Source organism: Geotrypetes seraphini, chromosome 8, assembly GCF_902459505.1.
Source record: "Geotrypetes seraphini chromosome 8, aGeoSer1.1, whole genome shotgun sequence".
NCBI classification, from domain to species: Eukaryota; Metazoa; Chordata; class Amphibia; order Gymnophiona; family Dermophiidae; genus Geotrypetes; species Geotrypetes seraphini.
This window is the reverse complement of record NC_047091.1, coordinates 19,377,004-19,397,555: the sequence shown is the minus strand read 5'-3', so window position 1 is coordinate 19,397,555 and position 20,552 is coordinate 19,377,004. Positions and strand designations below refer to the sequence as shown.

Genomic DNA, 20,552 nt, shown 5'->3' with positions numbered 1-20,552 from the left:
ACCCTCCCCGACACGATTGGGCACCCCCCCGCCGCTTCTTACCCTCATCTGGGCTCTTGAAGATCTGCCTACTCGTCTGCTAGGCCTTGAGCATCTGAGCATGCTCAAGGCCTGCGAGTTCACGTTCTGAACGTGAACGTGAACTCGCAGGCCTTGAGCATGCTCAGATGCTCAAGGCCCAGCAGACGAGTAGGCAGATCTTCAAGAGCCCAGATGAGGGTAAGAAGCGGGGGGGGGGGGGGGATGTGCCCAATTGTGTTGGGGGGGATGTCGGATCGTGGCGGGGGGGTCGGATCGTGGCGGGGGGGGGGGTGCCCAATCGTGTCGAGGGGGAGGGTCGGATCGTGGGGGGGGGGAAGCCGGTTCGAGGCAGGGGGAGTGCCGGATCGCAGGGGGGGTGCCTGATCACAGGGGGGGGGGCTTCGAGGGGAGCAATGCTGGTTCTCGGGGGGGGGGGGGGGAACGCATCAAAGCGAGTTTCATTATTTCCTATGGAGAAACTCGCTTTGATAAACGAGCATTTTGGATTACGAGCATGCTCCTGGAACGGATTATGCTCGTAATCCAAGGTACCACTGTATTGTTATCTGTATAGCAATACCGGTTATGACTAAAAAAAAGATGTGGAAAGGAGTGAGTTGAACATGCCACATTTATAAATATAAACACTTCTGTCTGCCTTTTGATTTTAGATACACATCAGTGTGGCTTTTAGACACACATTAAATGCTGAACGAAATCATGTTAGCAAGGGTCAGACCTTCAAGAATGACCAAAAAATTCAAAGCATAAGTACATAAGATAGCCACATTGGGTTAGGCTGATGGTCCATTTAGCCTAATATCCTGTTTGTAAGCAATCAGATCACAAGTATTAGGAAGAATCCCATTAGGAGTAGCAAGATTCCATGCTGCCAATCTAAGCGATAAGTAGTGGCTTTCCCCACGTCTGTTTTAATAGCAGATTATGGACTTTTCTTCCAGGAACTTGTGCTTTTCTTCTCTGGTGACCAGAGACTGACTTGCACTGAAGGTACAACAGGAGAGATTGTCCTGTATAGCAATGTTTCTCAACTCGGTCCTAGAGTACCCACTTGCCAGTCAAGTTTTCAGGATATCCACAATAAATATGCATAAACTTGATTTGCATATGCTGCCTTCATTGTATTGAAAAGCCGGCTGCTTAGCCCTTCACGAAATGACCTCGGCTCCAACACAATTGCTGTTTCTTATAATTATTTAAGTTTAATGAATAATAAAGCAAAGGCAGCATACAGGAAAGGCATCATAAGAATATAAAGCAATTGTGTAAGACAAGAAGATGCAAGCAATCTTGGCAGGTCTCAGTTTGCTCTGCCCATTTCCTCATTAGCTAGCTTTTTTAATACCTTTACATGAAATATTACTTTAGCTATTCTGATTGGTTGTTATACAAATAGCTTTGAATCGTGACAAGGTTACTTGGTGTCAAACATGACTTTCCCATTTCCCATGACAGTATATTCTCAGTGCTAAGGGCAAGATACCTTGAGCATGTGCCCCCTCCCTCTTCCACTGACCTGTCCTTCTTCTGTTTCAGTTGTCAGCAGTTTCAGAGTGCAAGACATGTCATGTTGACCTGTTATTGTGACTTTGCTTGTGACCCATGTGCTGGTAATTGTCAGCCTCAGCATCTGGATCAAAGATGAAGTCTTTTTTCTTTTGCAGAAGTATTCTTTTTTATAGAATCCATTTTCAAGTTTGGCCTGTTGCGGTTCTTACATAGTCAGCATCGTTTTTTATTAACTTAGATGTCTGGGGTCTCCTAAGGATAAGGGGTCCGCTCTCAGTATGCAAATTTCTTTCATGCATATTCATTGTGGATCTCCTGAAAACCTGCCTGGCAAAGGGGTGCTTCAGGACTAAGTAGAGAAACACTGCTGCATAGTATGGAGATTCGGAATAAGAAGATATCCCTCGAGGGGCTGAGGGCAAGTTTTCTGTCCACAGCAAAAGTCTTCAGAACCCCTTGAAAATTATGGCCAGGATCACTTTCACAAGCCATTCATCTGGGAAATTAGCAGTCTGAAAACTGACCACACTTTCTGTTATTTGGGCAAAATGTAAGTGAGCGTGTGAAAATCTGTGCAGTTTTCAAAGGGGAGGTAGGCCTGGTAAAGAAAAGTACTCTGCCTTTGCAACAATGTAGGCAGTGATGAAATTGGTCCCAAATTACCTAAATACAGATTTCAAGGGGGGGGGGGGGGGAGTAAAAGCATCTTTTCTCATCTCTGCAAGGAAAACAGATTTTGTGCCATAGATAACTGCGCGGTTCGGGCCAGTATGACATCCAAGAAGAGCAAAAGAATTCTATAATCTGACAGGAAACCTTCCAATTAAAGATTCTTGGCTAGGAGAGGGGAGGGAACAAGAGTAGTAAAAGAAAGATGAAAGGGAAAGAGACCAGCAGCAGCTCATTGCTACTGTCAGCTAGGCTGGGATTTACCGGTAATTTTTCAGACTCCTCAGAAAGAGGCTAATGTAATTGGACTTGAGAAAAACATGTCTGGTAAAATTTAAATCATGATGCAGTAGGCCAGGGGTAGGCAATTCCGGTCCGCGAGAGCCGGAGCCAGGACAGGTTTTCAGGATATCCACAATGAATATGTAATAGATGGATTTGTATGCACTGCCTCCTTGAGATGCAAATCTATCTCATGCATATTTATTGTGGATATCCTGAAAACCTGACAAGGGCCCTGCAGTAGGCAATAGTTTGCAAATGCAGTGACAGTTAAAAAAAAAGCAATGTGCCTGACTTTATGACGCAGGACCTAAGACAGCTTGAACAGTGGTCATCAACTTGGCAGCTGGGCTTCAATGCTAAAAAATGTAAAGTAATGCACCTAGGCAAAAAAAATCCACACAGAACTTACACACTAAATGGTGAAACCTTGTCCAGGACCAAGGTGGAACGTGATTTAGGAGTGATCATTAGCGACGATATGAAGGCTGCCAATCAAGTAGAGAAGGCATCGTCCAAGGCAAGACAAATGATGGGCTGTATCCGTAGGGGTTTTGTCAGCAGAAAACCTGAAGTCATAATGCCGCTGTACAGATCCATGGTGAGACCTCATCTCGAGTATTGTGTTCAATACTGGAGACCACACTACCGAAAAGATGTGTTGAGAATTGAGTCGGTTCAGCGAATGGCTACCAGGATGGTTTTGGGGCTCAGGGAACTCACGTATGAAGAAAGGTTAAAAAAACTGCGGATGTACTCACTGGAGGAGCGAAGAGAGAGAGGGGACATGATTGAGACCTTTAAGTATATTACTGGGCGTATAGAGGTGAAAGATGATATCTTCAGTCTTACAGGGCCCTCGGTAACCAGAGGACACTCGCTGAAAATCAGGGGAGGGAAATTTCAGGGTGATGCTAGGAAGTACTTCTTCACTGAAAGGGTGGTAGATCATTGGAACGAGCTGCCTCAGAGGGTGATTGAGGCCAGCAGCGTGTTAGATTTCAAGAGAAAATGGGATATTCATGTGGGATCTCTAGGAGAGTAAGAATCAGGGAGTGGGTCATTGGTATGGGCAGACTCGATGGGCTATAGCCCTTTTCTGCCGTCAATTTCTATGTTTCTATGTTTCTATGATATAAAAAAATATGTATAAAAAGGGACTTTAAGCTTAGTGTACAATTTTACACCACACAGTAAACAGGGGTAGGCAATTCCGGTCCTCGAGAGCCACAGGCAGGTCAGGTTTTTCAGGATATCCACAATAAATATGCATGAGATGGATTTGCATCTCAAGGAGGCAGTGCATGCAGATCCATCTCACACATATTCATTGTGAAGATCCTGAAAACCTGACCTGCCTGAGGCTCTCGAGGACTGGAATTGATTACCCCTGAGCTAACTGTAGTGAAGTAGCATAATGGAGTGGAGGTGCAGCTTAGAGCAGTGGTTCCCAACCCTGTCCTGGAGGACAACCAGGCCAGTCGGGTTTTCAGGATAGCCCTAATGAATATGCATGGGAGAGATCAGCATATAATTGAGGTGCCAGGCATGCAAATCTGCTCCATGCATATTCATCAGGGCTATCCTGAAAACCCGACTGGCCTGGTGGTTCTCCAGGGCAGGTTTGGGAACCACTGGCTTAGATAAGCAAGTTGTGATCAAGGACCCTAAGGTTCAAATCTTGCTTTTCCTGCTGACACACTTTGTGAAATCAGACAAGTCATTTCACCCTTCCTTACTTCAAATACAACTAGACCAGGCATGTGCAACTCTGGTCCTCAAGGGCCGGAATCCAATTGGGTTTTCAGGATTTCCCCAATGAATATGCATGAGATCTATTTGCATGCACTGCTTTCAATGCATATTCATTGGGGAAATCCTGAAAACCCGATTGGATTCCGGTCCTCAAGGACCGGAGTTGCCCATATCTGAACTAGACTTTTCTCAGCCGGAAGCCCGAAGTTATAATGCCGTTGTACAGATCCATGGTGAGGCCTCATCTGGAATATTGTGTACAATTCTGGAGGCCACATTACCAAAAGGATGTGCTGAGAGTTGAGTCGGTTCAACGAATGGCCACCAGGATGGTCTCGGGACTCAAAGATTTCCCGTATGAGGAAAGGCTGAATAAATTGCAGCTATACTCACTCGAGGAACGTAGAGAGAGAGGAAACATGATAGAGACGTTTAAATATATCACGGGCCGTATTGAGGTGGAGGATGATATTTTCTTTCTTAAAGGTCCCTCGGCCACAAGAGGGCATCCGCTGAAAATCAGGGGTGGGAAATTTCATGGCGACACCAGGAAGTTCTTCTTCACCGAAAGGGTGGTCGATAGTTGGAATGAACTTTCACTTCAGGTGATTGAGGCTAGCAGCGTGCCAGATTTTAAAAGGAAATGGGATACACATGGGGATCTCTAGGGGGGTAAAAAGGAAATGGGATACACATGTGGTATCTCTAGGGGGGGTAAAATCAAGGGGGTGGGTCATTAGAGTGGGCAAACTTGATGGGCTATGGCCATTTTCTGCTGTCATCTTCTATGTTTCTATGATTGTAAACCCATTAGAGCGGTGCCTCTCAAACTGTGTGCCATGGCACAGTGGTGTGCCCCGAAGAGATTCTGGGTGTGCTACGAGAGAATCCAGAATTTGATTTGATTTTAAAAAATTCCCTTCATAAGTATATGTGTACGTTGCTTATGCAAGAGTCTGTCAATGTTATGAGCGTCTGTGTGCATAAGGATTCAAACGCCCAGACTAGCATCATTCTTTGATACGATTGGTCTTTGAAAACTAAAGGCAAGTCATTTTATTTTCATTTTTTATGCAGTAGTTATCCTTATTTGAGGAACAAAGCAATCTAGGCTTTGTTACCGTCTGGATCTTCTTATCTTTGTGAACTTGAATATTCAGCTTAGCTAAGATAGAAATTAAATTAAAAAAAAAAAGAGAACAACTGGATGATGAAATGTGTTTGCTTGTTGACTATCGAGCCTCATTTTGAGTTTAATTTGCTCTCAAAAACAAGCACATCCATCGCATTGATTAGCAATTCTATTCTATCTACTTAGCTGAACTGTTTTTACAATTACCCATACATAGCATAAATAACTCTCAAATTTAATTTTTTGTTGGCTTTGCAATTTTAAATTTCAATTATAATGTGCTGCAAAAAACATTTGCTCCGTTTAGTGTGCCGGAACTAAAAAAAGTTTGAGAGACACTGCATTAGAGCAAGGAAATAACCTTCAGCCAGGGGCAGATCAAAGCCCTCTTCCCCCCTCCCCCCTCCCCAGTGTCCAGCATATCTTCTTCCTTTCCTTCCTTTCCCCACAAAGGTGTCTAGCAACTTTCTTTCTCTTTCCTAAATCATCAGGTGTACAGCATCTGCCCTCCCTTCCCCCCTATGTGTCCAGTATTGCTCCCTTCCCTTCCCTGGCCTCCCTTACCCTTTGTTAAGGTTCACCAGACATCCAGATTTCCCCGGATATGCCCTTTTCGAGGACATGTCTGGGGGGTCCGGATGGCTTTTCAAAACTCGGCACTTTGGGTTTTGAAAAGCTTCCCGTCAAAAATCACGTCAAGAAGGGGCATCCGTGCATGTGTGGAGGCAGTGCAGTGACATCACGCATATGTGACATCATTGCATCATGGCCACAGATGCGCGGATGCCATCTGGTGGCAGGGTTGGGGGTGGAATGGGGCAGAACTGGGCGGGCCTGGGGGCGTAGCCATGGGTGCGGATTTTCCTTCAGGAAAATCTGGTAACCCTACCATTTGTCTTTTCTATCATTATTGCTACACTGCCCCCACCTATCTACCCGGGCTTGAGCATCTGATATGGGCCTTGAGCATCTGTTTAAGCTTACGTCCTGCCACATTTCACCCCCTCAAAACTTCCTATTTTAGAAGGAGTGGGGGCACGGAAGGCCTTGTACATTCCTTTCATGCTCAACTTAACGACTTTGTTGCTTGTAAATCTGATTAATTGATGTGAACTGCCTAGAACTCTCTGGGTATGGCGTTATACAAAAATAAAGTTATTATTATTATTACTAGTCTTATAGCCCGTTACATTAACGGGTGCTAGAATATATGTGTGTGTGTGTCTCTCTTTATTTCTTTCTCTCTCTCTCTCCTTAGCTGCTTTCTTTCTTTCTGTCTTTCTTTTTCCTTGGCTGTCCATCACCACCTCTTGCCTGCTCCCCCTGTCCATTCTCCCTTCCTTTTACCTCCCCTGTGTCCACCACCACCCCTTCACAGTTCTCCTTATGCAGCAGCAGCCCTTCTCCCTTTGTTTTACCTCCCCCCTGTCCAGCAGCACCTTCCTTCTCCCCCTGTCCAACATTAGGCCTCCGTTCCTTTTTCTTCAACTCCCTGTCCATCAGCACCTCTTTCCTTCTCCCCCTGTCCAGCAGTAGGCGTCCCTTCCTTTTTCTCCCCCCCTCCTCCTTCTTATCCCTATGATACACTTACCTTGCTCTGCCCCTGATCAGAGGCTCCCGACAGCCGCCCAATTGCACCCATTGGAAAAGTTCCCTCTGCGGCATCCCGCACCCCTCCTGACGCGACTCCCGCTGTCTTTCTTTCTGTCTGTCTCTGTCCCTGGCCCCCTTTGTCTGTTTGTCTTTCTGTATATCTCCCTGCCCCTGTGTCTTTATTCTTTTCTTTCTGTCTCCATTCCTCCCTCTGTCTGTCTGTCCGAAGCAGCATTCCCTCCCCCCACACCAGTTCCCTGTGCATGTGCACCTGTGTCTTTCTTCTTGTCTTTCTGTCTCCCTTCCTCCCTCTGTCTGTCTGTCCAAAGCAGCATTCCCTCCTCCTTCCATTTACCTCCCCTCACACCAGTTCCCTGTGCAGCAGCATTAGCGTTTCCTCTACCCCCTTTCCCTTCCCACAGTTGCGACTACAAACGTGGGCCCGAGTCCTTTGCTGCCCCCTCCTTCCCTTCCCGCGGGCCCGACTACACATGGCGATTCAAACAGCGTGTGCATCAGTCTTCACACGCTGCTTCGGGTCCTTCTACTGCCCTGATTTACTCTGGCACGTCCGGAGAAAATTAGGGCAGTAGAAGGGCCCGAAGCAGCGTGTGAAGACTGATGCACACGCTGCTTAAATCGCCAGTCGGGCCCGCGGTAAGGGAAGAGGGGGGGCGGCAAATGACTCAGGTCCCAGGCAGCGGAAAGTCGTTGGGCTCCTCGCTGGGTGCGCTGAGTGGTTGCGATCCCTCTCCTCCCAGACCCCCCCCCCCCCACCGGAGGAACGGAGATCGAGTTGCCGCCATTTTGAAGATCGTTCTGCCCTGCTCCTTGCCGTAGTATATTTTTAATTTGAAAGACACGGTGGCGGCGGCTCCTCTCAAGATCCCCGACTGCATTGGACTTCCAACGCAGGTGGGGATCCTGAGAGGAGCCGCTGCCTCGTCTTTCAACTTAAAAATATAGTAAGGCAAGGAGCAGGGCAGAGCGAAGAACAGCAGAGTCTGGTGCAGTTCGAGAGAGGAGCCGGTAGCATGCAGAGTGAGAGGCGGGGGGTGAGGAAGGCCGCCGCAGCTGTGTAAGTTTTTTTTTAAATTTGAAAGCCGCCGCCGCAGCCGGGGCCGCGCATGCGCACTCGTGTTTTCGCGACGGATCAGGGAACACGACTTTTGAGTGCGCATGCGCGGCCTAGCATTTTATTATATTAGATTGAGAATGCAAGGATACTCAAAGCTCCATGTTGGCTGCACTGACTCTTATTTAGTGACGATGACCGCCATCTCCCAAATTGTGCTGTCCTAGCTGGTTACCTATTCTGTCTAGTGGTGAGGCTAGCCCTGCCCAGATCCGGAAAACAAAAGTGATAAATTAAAGTCCCCGATTTTTTTTCAGTGGTTAGCTGTGAAAGTTAAGTCTCATTTACACCTGAGCCAGCGAGACTTTGTCCTTGGATCACCCCATTCACTTCCTTACTAATAGCCCTCATCCACAAAGTCGCTTCCTAGTCCTACCAATGCACCCCCCTCCCCCAACTCATCTAACTATCCTCGCCCATTCATCCAATTAATGAGTGAGTGGTGGTAGTTTCTGAATGCATGAGGGCGAGTTATTTGGAAGCTGGGTTAGCGGTTGCAGGTGGGTGTGTTTAGTGAGGGGGTAGAAGGTAATTAGGTGGGTGGGGTAGGTTGGTGGATGGGTGGAGTGGTAGCTAGGTGAATTTGGAACTAATAGCTAATCCGTTCATTTAAATGTGATTTGCATGGAGGTTCGCTAATTTTAGCACATAAGAATATAAGAATCGCCACACTTCCAAACATTCTATTTGCTTTCTTAGCCACAGCTGCGCACTAAGCTCAGGGTTTCAACTTATCCTCAACGATGACACCCAGATCCTTTTCCTGAGCGGTGATGCCTAACGCAGAGCCCTACATCAAATAGCCATAGTTCGGGTTCCTCTTTCCCACATGCATCACTTTGCACTTGCTCATATTAAATATAATTTGCCATTTTGACGCCCAGTTTCACAAGGTCCTCTTGCAAATTTTCGCAATCCTCTTGCGATTTAACAACTTTGAACAACTTTCTGTCATCAGCAAATTTAATTATCTCACTAGATATTCCCATCTCTAGATCATTGATAAACATGTCAGTGTACTTTCTTGCAATTTAAAAACCTTACAAATTCCATAAGTAAAATTTAATTTACACAAAAAAAGATTTGTTAAGCTGAGCAAGGACTACCATACGTCTGGATTTACTCCTAAAGTTCTTTTGGCTTTACGTCCTAAAGTTCTTGAAATGGGTGCAACGTTTTTTCTCAAATTTCCCTGTAAATGTATTCTGCATGTTCAAGACAAAGATTATGTGTTTTGGGAACCTTCCCAATTAGAACTTTTTCTTAAAGGAAGGAAACAAGACTAGTTACTAGCTTTCCTTAGTGGGGGGTTTATAAAATAGCGTCCTAAGAGGTATATAGGTTATTGAAGGGGAGTAAGTCTGTTTTTTCTTCCTCCCTCTATACCTATTTTTGTATTCCTGTTAAGTTTATATGAATAATGAGATGTCTTCCTTCATTAGTGGGCTAGATGGATATTTGCCTAAAGGGCGTAAAAATTTGGTTTTTGGATAGTGTATAATTTCTTTATAATCCATATCTTATTATGTTTGAATGAATGTAATAATGTTGAAAATACTTAATAAAAAAAACCCCCACAAAAACCTTACAAATTCCATAAGTAAAATTTAATTTACACAAAAAAAGGTTTGTTAAGCTGAGCAAGGTCTACCATACGTCTGGATTTACTCAGACACCCCCTCTTTTTAGAGGACTGCCCAGGCGTCCGGACTTTGTCTGGGTTTTGAAAAGCTTCCGGCTCAGGACTGCATCGGGAGGGCATCTGCGCATACATGGATGCCACGTGGTGATGTCACACACGTGCATGCACGCATCATCGCATCACAGCTGCGCTCCTGATACAGCTCCAAGTACGAGAAGAGGTTGGGGGGGCGGGGCTGGGGCGGAACAGGGTGGGGATTGATGGAACTGGGAGGCGGGGCCATGGATCTGGATTTTAAAATCGTAAAATCTGGTAACCCTAGGCTGAGCCCACCTTATAACATTATCCCCAAAACTAGCTTTATGTACACTCAGACCCTTAAATAAACATCTCTCTATTTCTCATCCTGGAACTTTGGATCTCTCCCTGGTCTGACTTCTGTGGTCTATGATTTCTTGCGTGCAGGAGCTCTTTGCGTCAACCCCATCTCTTTTGGCCTGGGAAAATACTGCCTGAGGCTGCCCTTTGCTTCACCTCTTGCAAACCACCCTCTGAGTGCCAGCACATAGATTATCTCAATGCTCTGCTAAGGATGTGCAACAGAGATTTATATGCAAAGTTTGATGCAGGAAAAGTGAAGATTTAAAATCCAAATTTGGCTGACAGACCCTTGGCAAGGATTCTGTTATTGTTTCTGTGGGATAGGAATCAGTAACTAAAGACATGCAGGTGGGGAGGGCACTGCCGTCTCTTTCCATTGTGCAGTAGCTAGAATTACCAAGCATTTCTATATTTTCCAGGACAAGCTGATCCTCTCCTGATTTAACCCCTAGTATCTGCAGTACTTACAGACTTGCTTTTTTTGCAAAGCCACCGCTTCCCCCCCCCCAAAAAAAATAACATAAAACCCCACCCAACCAAAAACCAAAAATCCTGAACAAAACTGAAACCTAGAAGGTACCAGAAAGTCACAAACTAAAAGAATGCCTTATCATTAAAGGGAACTTTATAAACTTTGTTTCCGACTGGAGTTTCTCTTTCCAGTGGAACATACACACCTGCTGTGCTGCTGTCAGGCAGCTTCTCCTCTGGCAGCTTCGGCAAACTCCCGACTCCTCCCTTCACTTTTATCGCCTGGCTTCGGGAATCCCCGGCCCTCCTGGGTGCTTTCATCCTGCAAATCTTCTCGCTGTACATCTGGGCCAGCAGCTGCACTTTGCTAATGATCTTCTCAGAATTCTCAATCAAGCAACCGCTCCCTTCCATGGGGAAGTTGAGGTCCGGCAAGCCAGTGCTTGCGCAGTAGGTAGGATTCCTGGACAGAATGTCTCTGGAGGGTTCTCCACTTGATAAGCCATGGCTAGGATCCAATAAACTATCAAGTTTGTGAGCTTTCCTGTTTATGGGAGATTCTTCTTCTGCTTTGGCTTCTGAGGAGGTCTCTTTTGTTATGGGGGTTGTGGCATCCAGATCAGATTCTTCAACAATGACCAAAGTTTCATTAAATGGGTTTTCTTGATGGACATCCAATGCTTTCTTATTCTTCTTTCCTCGTTTAAGGGCACCAGAGAGTTTGGGGATGTTTGTGTTTCGCTTCTCCTTGTCCTTCCATGCCTTTCTAATTTCAGAACAGGAACTGTAGTCAGAGTCACATTTGGGCTCTTGGCTTCTATGACATTTTCCATCGCTCCCGTTATCAAGTTCCTGTTCCACATTGTTGGGTAAGAAAACTCTACTTGGTTGGCTTGTTACCGCAAGGGACAAGCAGCAGCCCTCACCTTGCTGACATTGGTCCTTTTTGCTCTCCTGTTGAAGAATATAATTAAACCTTAGAATGGAATCCTTAACGACGCCTGTTGGAATGTATGAGACGCTCTCTCTCCGGTTAAGATAGAAACTATTTGTCTCAGTTGCCTCATAGTAATTTTTTATCTTTTCAATCAATAATCTGTCATCTTGGGTCAAAGCGGAGTCCCTCTTAAGACTAGCTGTCCTTTCACATTTGTCCACTGAACTGCAGAGAGGTTCTTCATCACCTCCAGACCAACTGGATAAGTTTTGCGAACAGGGGATTGTTGGGCTGTTAACCTTCAGTTCTCCACCAATGACTTGCAAATGGTCTTCAGCAAAATGAATACAATCACTTTTATTGACATGGGATCCATTATCAAGCTGCTGTTTCAGATCTTCTTGCACGTTCTCTTCAATGCTGTGCTCTGCCAGCTCCTCTGATTCAGTGGACAAAGCAGGTGCATCATCTTCTCCCAGGTCTTCCAAAACATGAAGGGGAGAAGCCCCATTCTCCTGTTTTAGTTCCTCTTCTTCAGATGATTCACTTACAGAAGCATGGTATCCAGTAGATACATTAGCTATTGGGTTTTCCAAGCTTTCATTTCCTGGGATAGGAACATAATAATTTCCTGATGAAGGGATGGTGTCACTCAAGGTGTCTTCTGTCTCCTCCTGAAGCGCTCTTAATTCTCCAAATCTCTCCAGATCTTTATGAAAAGTTTGGGATACTAGCAGATCCTGTTAACAAAGAGAATATGAAGAATTAACAAAAAAAAAAAAAAAAAGAAGTTTTCTTGTCTTATTTGGGAAGATTAGGGGATGGGGGACCATTTTTAATTCAGCAAAGATCATGTGACTAATTGTGTTGCCTATTTTTGGGCAGAAAATGTTGAGCTGAAGACTTTTGTTATAAAACATGAACTCGTGAAACTAAAATACAAATACAAATAGAATCTATCCACAACCCAAGCAGTTTCTGTTTAGATTGTCCTGGCTCTCTAAGAAGAACATCTTTTAATGTGTGTATTATCTGCTTACTTGTTTGGTTTCTGTGGCTGTGCTAATATCTTGCTTTTCCTCTCCCAAGGACCTTTCGGCTTCTCCAGTTGCCCCCTTCAGACCTTTTTGGTTTAGCAGTTCGAGGATCTCCTCCGTGATAGAGAAGCTGGTAGACAGTGGCTCATCGCCCAGGGAAAAAGTGGGCTCCTCGGTGGGGTCCGACTCCTCGGCATCACCAGTTGTATCCACCTCAATAACACTAGATGCCACCGTGCAGGTGGTGCCTGATGACTTGATGGACTCAGAGGTTGGGAAGAGCTCCCCCTCGCTCCCTGCGTGCTGGAGAGATGAAAGAGAAACAGATATAGTATGTTTAAGTTTATTAAAAGCTTTATATACCGCATAATAGCCAAAAAGGATCCAAGCGGTTTACAATATATAATTTAAAACAATTTTGAAAAGAACTCCATTCAAAAATAGAAAAGGTTTTTTTGTTTTTTTTAAATACATAAAAATTCTATAACAATCAAATTATCAAAAATAAAAATTAACTAATACAGACTGAAAAATTTATTAAATAAAAATCTGCATAAATACAGATTGCCATCCCAAATTCTTTTCATTAATTTTAACAAGCCAATTGAAAAAAAAAAAAAGTGCTTTTAGATGGCTTTTAAAATGTGTGTACGACCCTTCTTTTCTCAAATCTATAGGAAAATTGTTCCATAGCTGTGGAACTAAATTAAAATATGCACAATTGCTAGTTGAGGCAAGATGGGCCTTCGAGATATGGGGAACAGCTACCCTATTATCATTCAAAGATCATAATAAACGCCTCGGTGCATAAAATATCACCAAGTTAGAATAAAGATAAACATAGCTACACAACAGTTCCTAGTTTTCTTGACCTTAGTTACTTCACAAACTAGTCGACAAGGAAGAAAGGAAGGTGCTTCTCTGGAAGAGGTGACTCAGATTAGAGAATGACACAGTGGTTGTTACCCGCCGAAACGGGGAGAGAAAAATTAGTGGTCGCTGCGGGGATGGGGAAAAGGCCATTCACCGCCCCGTGGAGCAGTGAATGGTCTTGTCTCCGCAGTGAAGCTAGCATGGATCGCACGGTCCAGCATCCCCACCTGATCGCCGCATCCCTCGTCCTGCCATCTCCCTCCCTCCACCTTACCTTAGGTGCCGAGTCCGACTTTAATTCTTCTTCTCCCAGCTGCATGCTTTCAATAAGCCGCGCGTGCGCAGCTGCTTGAATTGTTGAATCTCCTTCTCTGACGCAACCAGAAACAGGAAGTTGGGTCAGAGGAGAAGATTCAACAGCTCAAGCAGCCGCTCGCGTGGCTTATCGAAAGCATGCGGCTGGGAGAAGATGAATTAAAGTCGGACTTGGCACCTAAGGTGAGGTGGAGGGAGGAACATGGCAGGCACGGCAATCGGGTGAGAAGGGGCTTCTGGACCGAGTGATCCATAATCGCACAAGTTCACTCACACTAGGAAGGAGGAAGTAGACAGTAGTCACAGGGATGGGGCGGGCACAGTGATCGCGGGGACAGTGGTTGTGGGACGGGGATGGGGCGGGGACAGTGGTCACGGTGACAGGGCGGTGACAGGGATAGTGGTCGCGGGGACGGGGCAGTGACGGGGACAAATTTTTTCCCTGTGTCATTCTCTAACTCAGATATTGATCTCTACCACTGATTTCCCTTCTCTCTCTGGACAATCACAGAGAAATAAAACTGGGAGGGGCATGAAAAGGACATCAAATCATAGGGCTAGAAGGGGCCTCACCTATTGTATCTTTCTGCCTCCAAAATGGTTCATGTATGCAAACTGTGAAGAATCAAGTGCTCTGTAGACTCACCCCCTTCTTCTATTAAACTGCGTTAGCAGTTTGTAGCACAGAGCCGCGCTGCTCCCGACGCTCATAGAAACTCTATGAGCGTCGGGAGCAGCGCAGGCAATTCAGCGCGGCTCACCGCACTAAAATCTGCTAGCGCAGTTTAACAGAAGAGGGGGTACATAAGCACATAAGCAATGCCTCTGCCGGGACAGACCTGAGGTCCATCGTGCCCAGCAGTCCGCTCACGCGGCGGCCCCAACAGGTCCAGAACCTGCGTAATAATCCTCTATCTATACCCCTCTATCCCCTTTTCCAACAGGAAAATGTCCAATCCTTTCTTAAACCCCAGTACCGTACTCTGCCCTATTACATCCTCTGGAAGCGCATTCCAGGTGTCCACCACCCGCTGAGTAAAGAAAAACTTCCTAGCATTTGTTTTGAATCTATCCCCTTCTAATTTTTCCGAATGTCCTCTTGTTCTTTCATGTTTTGAAAGTTTGAAGAATCTGTCTCTCTCCACTTTCTCTATGCCCTTCATGATCTTGTAGGTTTCTATCATGTCTCCTCTGAGTCTCCGCTTTTCCAGGGAGAAGAGCTCCAGCTTCTCCAATCTTTCAGTGTATGAAAGGTTTTCCATGCCTTTAATCATTCGTGTCGCTCTCCTCTGGACCCTCTCAAGTATTGCCATATCCTTCTTAAGGTGCGGTGACCAATACTGAACACAGTACTCCAGGTGCGGGCGCACCATTGCCCGATACAACGGCAGGATGACTTCTTTTGTTCTGGTCGTAATACCATTTTTAATAATACCCAACATTCTGTTCGCCTTCTTCGCGGCTGCTGCGCATTGCGTCGTTGACTTCATTGTTGTATCCACCAGTACACCCAAATCTCTTTCAAGGTTACTTCCCTCTAATACTAGTCCCCCCATTTGGTAGCTGGGGGTAAATGTGTTATGAGATGGTCTCCCATTGTCTTCTCCACCTGGCAGTCCCAAAACTATTGCACCTAACCCCACATAACACTTGTCAAGTTTTCTATTAAAATTTGATCCCGTGGCTTATCCAATTTCTAAGTGAGATACGAATTAAAAAAATAACAGGGAGAACAAAAACATAACAAAATAAAAACAACACCCATAAAAGGATAATGAAAAGAATTTAAGTGAAACAACATTAAGGGCTCCTTTTACTAAGGTGGGTCAGGGCCTTAACGCGCGGCTAAAGTGCCGCGCGTGCTAGACCTTCACGCCAGCACTGAGCTGGTGTTATTCTAGAAGCATGCCGCGCGGTTTAGCGTGCGGTAATTTTGTGCGTGCGCTCAAAACGTTAACGCACCTTAGTAAAAGAAGCCCTACATGAATGGCATCCTAAAAGTTGACCGTTTTGACAGACAAGCATGAGACAAAAAGGAGGCTGGGTTGGAACTACAAGTTATATAGGAAAGAAGGCCAAATAAGGAACAACCTACCTTTAGCTTGGCAATCGCTGTAACAGAAAGAACAGAGAAAAGTGTTAGAATTTCCCCTTCTTACTCAATGTAAATTTACTGCTTCCGCTTACGGACATGTTCCCTGGGTAATGTGCTCATAGAGATACTAGATTTCCTGGCTTCAAATGATCAATGACCAACCCCCCCTCAAAAATGGCAAAATCTCATAGCGGAGCTTCAAGAGAGCCAACACTTGTGGGATCCATTCCGTACCCAAGCTGTCTCATTTTACTCGCAAGGTAATTAACCTTAGGATCTTGATACCACCCGAAATGTCACGTTGTCGTAATTGGGCAGTAGAATAGTAAGGGAGGGCAGTCTGCCCCAGGCGCTGTCTTGGTGGGGGTGCCAGCTCCCGTCCTCCTCTCTGTCCCCACCCCCCGCTCTTTCCTGACCCCCCCTGCGCCCCTTCCCTTCATTCGTACCTCTTTAATTTTCCCAGCGCGAGCAGCATCACAAACTTGCTGCCCACATCGGCGCTGGCTCTCTCTGATCTCACTTCTGGGTAAAGAATGACACAGGGACAAATTTTTCCCCGTCCCCGCGGGAACTCAATTTTCCCATTTCTGTGAGTTCTTTCCCTGCAAGCTCTGCCCTCATCTGCACAAGCCTCAAACACTTTAAAATCATAAGTAGCAACATTCTAGAGCTCAGACTGTGATGTCATAATGCCTCATTCCACCAATGCCTAAGCTCCGTCCTCATCTGCACAAACCTCAAACGCTTTAGAATCATAAGTAGCAACATTCTAGAGCTCAGACTGTGATGTCATAATGCCTCATTCCACCAATGCCTAAGCTCCGTCCTCATCTGCACAAGCCTCAAACACTTTAAAATCATAAGTAGCAACATTCTAGAGCTCAGACTGTGATGTCATAATGCCTCATTCCACCAATGCCTAAGCTCCGTCCTCATCTGCACAAGCCTCAAACGCTTTAGAATCATAAGTAGCAACATTCTAGAGCTCAGACTGTGATGTCATAATGCCTCATTCCACCAATGCCTAAGCTCCGTCCTCATCTGCACAAGCCTCAAACGCTTTAGAATCATAAGTAGCAACATTCTAGAGCTCAGACTGTGATGTCATAATGCCTCATTCCACCAATGCCTAAGCTCCGTCCTCATCTGCACAAGCCTCAAACGCTTTAGAATCATAAGTAGCAACATTCTAGAGCTCAGACTGTGATGTCATAATGCCTCATTCCACCAATGCCTAAGCTCCGTCCTCATCTGCACAAGCCTCAAACACTTTAGAATCATAAGTAGCAACATTCTAGAGCTCAGACTGTGATGTCATAATGCCTCATTCCACCAATGCCTAAGCTCCGTCCTCATCTGCACAAACCTCAAACGCTTTAGAATCATAAGTAGCAACATTCTAGAGCTCAGACTGTGATGTCATAATGCCTCATTCCACCAATGCCTAAGCTCCGTCCTCATCTGCACAAGCCTCAAACGCTTTAGAATCATAAGTAGCAACATTCTAGAGCTCAGACTGTGATGTCATAATGCCTCATTCCACCAATGCCTAAGCTCCGTCCTCATCTGCACAAGCCTCAAACACTTTAAAATCATAAGTGTTCAAGATTTGTGCGGTTGAGGCTGAGCTTACAGGAATGGGGCAGCGACAGGGACAGCGACAAAACCCATGGGGACGGGACGGGGATATTGAGTTCCTGCGGGGATGGGGATAAATTTGTCCCCGTGTCATTCTCTATTTCCGGGTCCCACGCCTAGGAAGTGACATCAGAGAGAGCAGACATGATGTGGGCAGCAAATTCGTGATGCTGCTCACGCCAGGAAAATTAAAGACTGAGCCATATGGGCCGACTGAGCAATATGGTTGTAGAGTCCAATGGCGATACCAGAAAATACAAACGATAATCATTGTGGTTGAGCAACATGAGACTGTGGTAACAATTTGCAATACAGCAAGAAAACGTGAGATAAATTCAAAATCGGGACCATGTGGTTTTGAAAGGAATTGAAAAAGAAAAGGCTTTGTTCCAGTCCATGTTTTCTGGCCCAATGGGGCATTCCCGTTGAGCCATTTTATAAAGAAAAAAGTTTTGTAGTGTGATTTGTTTAGAGTGTGTGGTTTGGCAACGTTATTTAAATCAGTGTGATATAAATATATTTATTATATGGTAATAAAGAATAAAAAATGATAAGTCCAATAGTAGGTATTTATTATAAAGGAAAATTAAAGAGGAACAGGGGAAGGGAAGGGGGGCATGTACACACGGCAGGGCAGTCAGGAAGGAGTGGGGAGGTACTGAATGCAGGGTGGGGGTAGGGAAGAGAAGGAGAGATGAAATGGTAGCCAACTGAGGAGGGGGGCTTAGAGGGAATGGAAAGATATTGGCCACCTTGGGGGAGAGGAGGTATCACCGTCCTAGAACATTTCAGACTCTTGGGCTGACCCTGCCTTCTGTAGATCAGACTTCTGCCTTCCTAACTATAAAATCTAGTGTCTGTACTCATTTACACAAATCTCAACTAGACAGACTGGATGGACCATTCTGGTTTTCATCTGTGATCACTCACTATGTTACTTCAAAAGTCTTGCAAGAAACACAGAAGGAAGAAATTACGTACAAGCTCCTGTGAAGGTCATTGGTATCTCTTGTGCTGGCTCTGTGAGAGAAACAAAGTTTTAAAGATAATGCAGGAGTTATTTCCTACAGAGACACATGGAGCTGAAGCCGTCACTGGCCAAAAGCCCTGAAACCACAATGAAATCATTTTCAAAGTATTCCAGAAGGTTCCCATGGGGATCACAAGAACAAATGAGATTCCATGTTGGGGTAGACCAAGGGCTTATGTAGCCTAAAATACTGGTTCCGACACAGCAAGTGGCGAATGATATGGTGACTGCTAGCCATGGGTAACCCGCAGGAATGAGCGATAGAAAAGATTGGTAACCACGGCTAAGGGGACAAGGCCATTCACCGTCCTGTAGAGCAGTGAATGGCCTTGTCCCTGCAGTAAAGTATCTGCCGTTCATTGCCTCCCTTCACACCCCTCCTAGTCATCAGCCTTCCTCATGATCACATGGTCCAGTATCCCCTTCCCTCCTCCCTCCCAATCACCGTGCTCTGGGCATCTCTTCACCTCGTTGGGTCATCTTGCTCCCTTCCTGTCACCCTCGCGGTTGGTTTTCAGAATCGACAATTTCTCTCTCCGAGCAGCCCGGATGCCATAGCCTTCTCACAGGTTGCGTGCGACTGCCCCGAAATTTCTCTTCTGAGACAACTTCCTGTTCCACCTGGGTGGCTCGTGTCAGAGAAGAAGTTTCGGGGCAGTCATGCGTGACCTGTAAGAAGGCTGTGGCGTTTGGGATGCTCGAAGAGAGAAAACCTTGATTTTGAAAAGTGCCCGTAAAGGTGACAGGAAGGGAGGGAGATGGCTCGATGAGGGAAAGAGGTCGAGTGGTGCCGAAGGGGAGGGGAGAGAGTAACAGATGCTGAAGGGAAATGGGGAGGAGAGAGGAGGGAGCAGATGTTGCATGGAAGTGGGGAGGAGAGAAAGGGGAGAAGACACTGAAGGGAAGTAGAGAGAAAGAGGAGCAGGCACTGGATGGAAGTGGAGAGGGGAGAGAGAGGAACAGATGCCTAATGGATAGTGGAGAGAGAGGTGGAGGGGAGAGAGGAACCGACAACGAAGGAAAAGGGGGAGGAGAGGGGAGAAAAGATGAAATTGAGGCAAGAGAGAGTGTGGAAAGCAGTCACTGGAAGGAAGAGGGGAGGAGAGATAGGGGAGCAGATGCTGAAAGGAAGTGGAGAGAGAGGGAGGAGCAGATGCTAGATGGAAGTGGGGAGGGGAGAGAAGGGAACAGATGCTAAAGGGAAGTGGGAATGAAAGAGAGAGGGGAGCACGTACTGGATGGAAGGAGGGGATAAAGAAAAAAGGGCACATGCTGGATTGGGGGAAGAGGACAAAATTAGTAAGATACTGGAAGGAGTGAGGGAAAGAGGTGGCAAGCTGTAGGTAGACATAATGAAAGGGAAATTGAGAACAGGAAAGTAAGAAAGTAGACAAGAGGTAGAAAACAAATTGAGAAAGAAGAGCAGAAAAGGAAGGGAAAGGGAGAGGAGAGAGAGATACCAGAACATTGGGGGAGGGGGAAGAGACAGATATCAGATCTGAAAGGAGGAGAGAGATGCTAAAAATCACCTGGGGGAGGGAGTGAGAGATGGAAGGGAAGAAGACAGTGATGCCAGACCATGGGGGGAGCAAAGGGAAGAGGGTGCCAGACCAATGGTGGTGGTGGGCATAGAAATGGTGGTGGTAGAGGCATAGAAATAGAGAAGATGCCATATGGAAGAGGGAGAGAGAAAGCAGTGGATGGAAAGAAGAGAATGACGAGAAGATGAGGAAAGCAGAAACCAGACAACAAAGGTAGAAAAATAATTCTATTTCTTTTCTTTTTGTTTTAGGATAAAGTAATATTATAGCTGTGTTGATAAACATTTATAAACATAGCTCTGCCAGTTGAAGATCTCTTCCTCTAGTTCAGCAGCCAGAACTCTAATTTATAAAATGACAATTGTACAGAATATTGTTTCTTTTTATACTTTAATAAAATAAGTTCAGTATAAAACTATTCGAGGCTTGTGTGGATGGGATCAGATGGTTTGTGGAGACGGAACAGGGATGAAGA

At 45.6% G+C, this 20,552-nt stretch overlaps 1 protein-coding gene across 2 annotated transcripts in view; it reads right to left on the bottom strand.

Annotated features, from left to right (window-relative positions):
* PLEKHG2 (pleckstrin homology and RhoGEF domain containing G2) overlaps nucleotides 1-20,552 on the bottom strand; it is a 124,988-nt gene that overhangs the window by 6,618 nt on the left and 97,818 nt on the right. For both annotated transcript variants that reach the window (XM_033956059.1, XM_033956058.1), the window contains 4 exons: nucleotides 18,488-18,526; nucleotides 15,869-15,885; nucleotides 12,589-12,888; nucleotides 10,818-12,288 (listed from right to left, as the gene is read on the bottom strand). In XM_033956059.1, coding sequence (XP_033811950.1) covers nucleotides 10,818-12,288; nucleotides 12,589-12,888; nucleotides 15,869-15,885; nucleotides 18,488-18,526 — 1,827 coding nt within the window. The remainder of the gene's footprint in view (nucleotides 1-10,817; nucleotides 12,289-12,588; nucleotides 12,889-15,868; nucleotides 15,886-18,487; nucleotides 18,527-20,552) is intronic.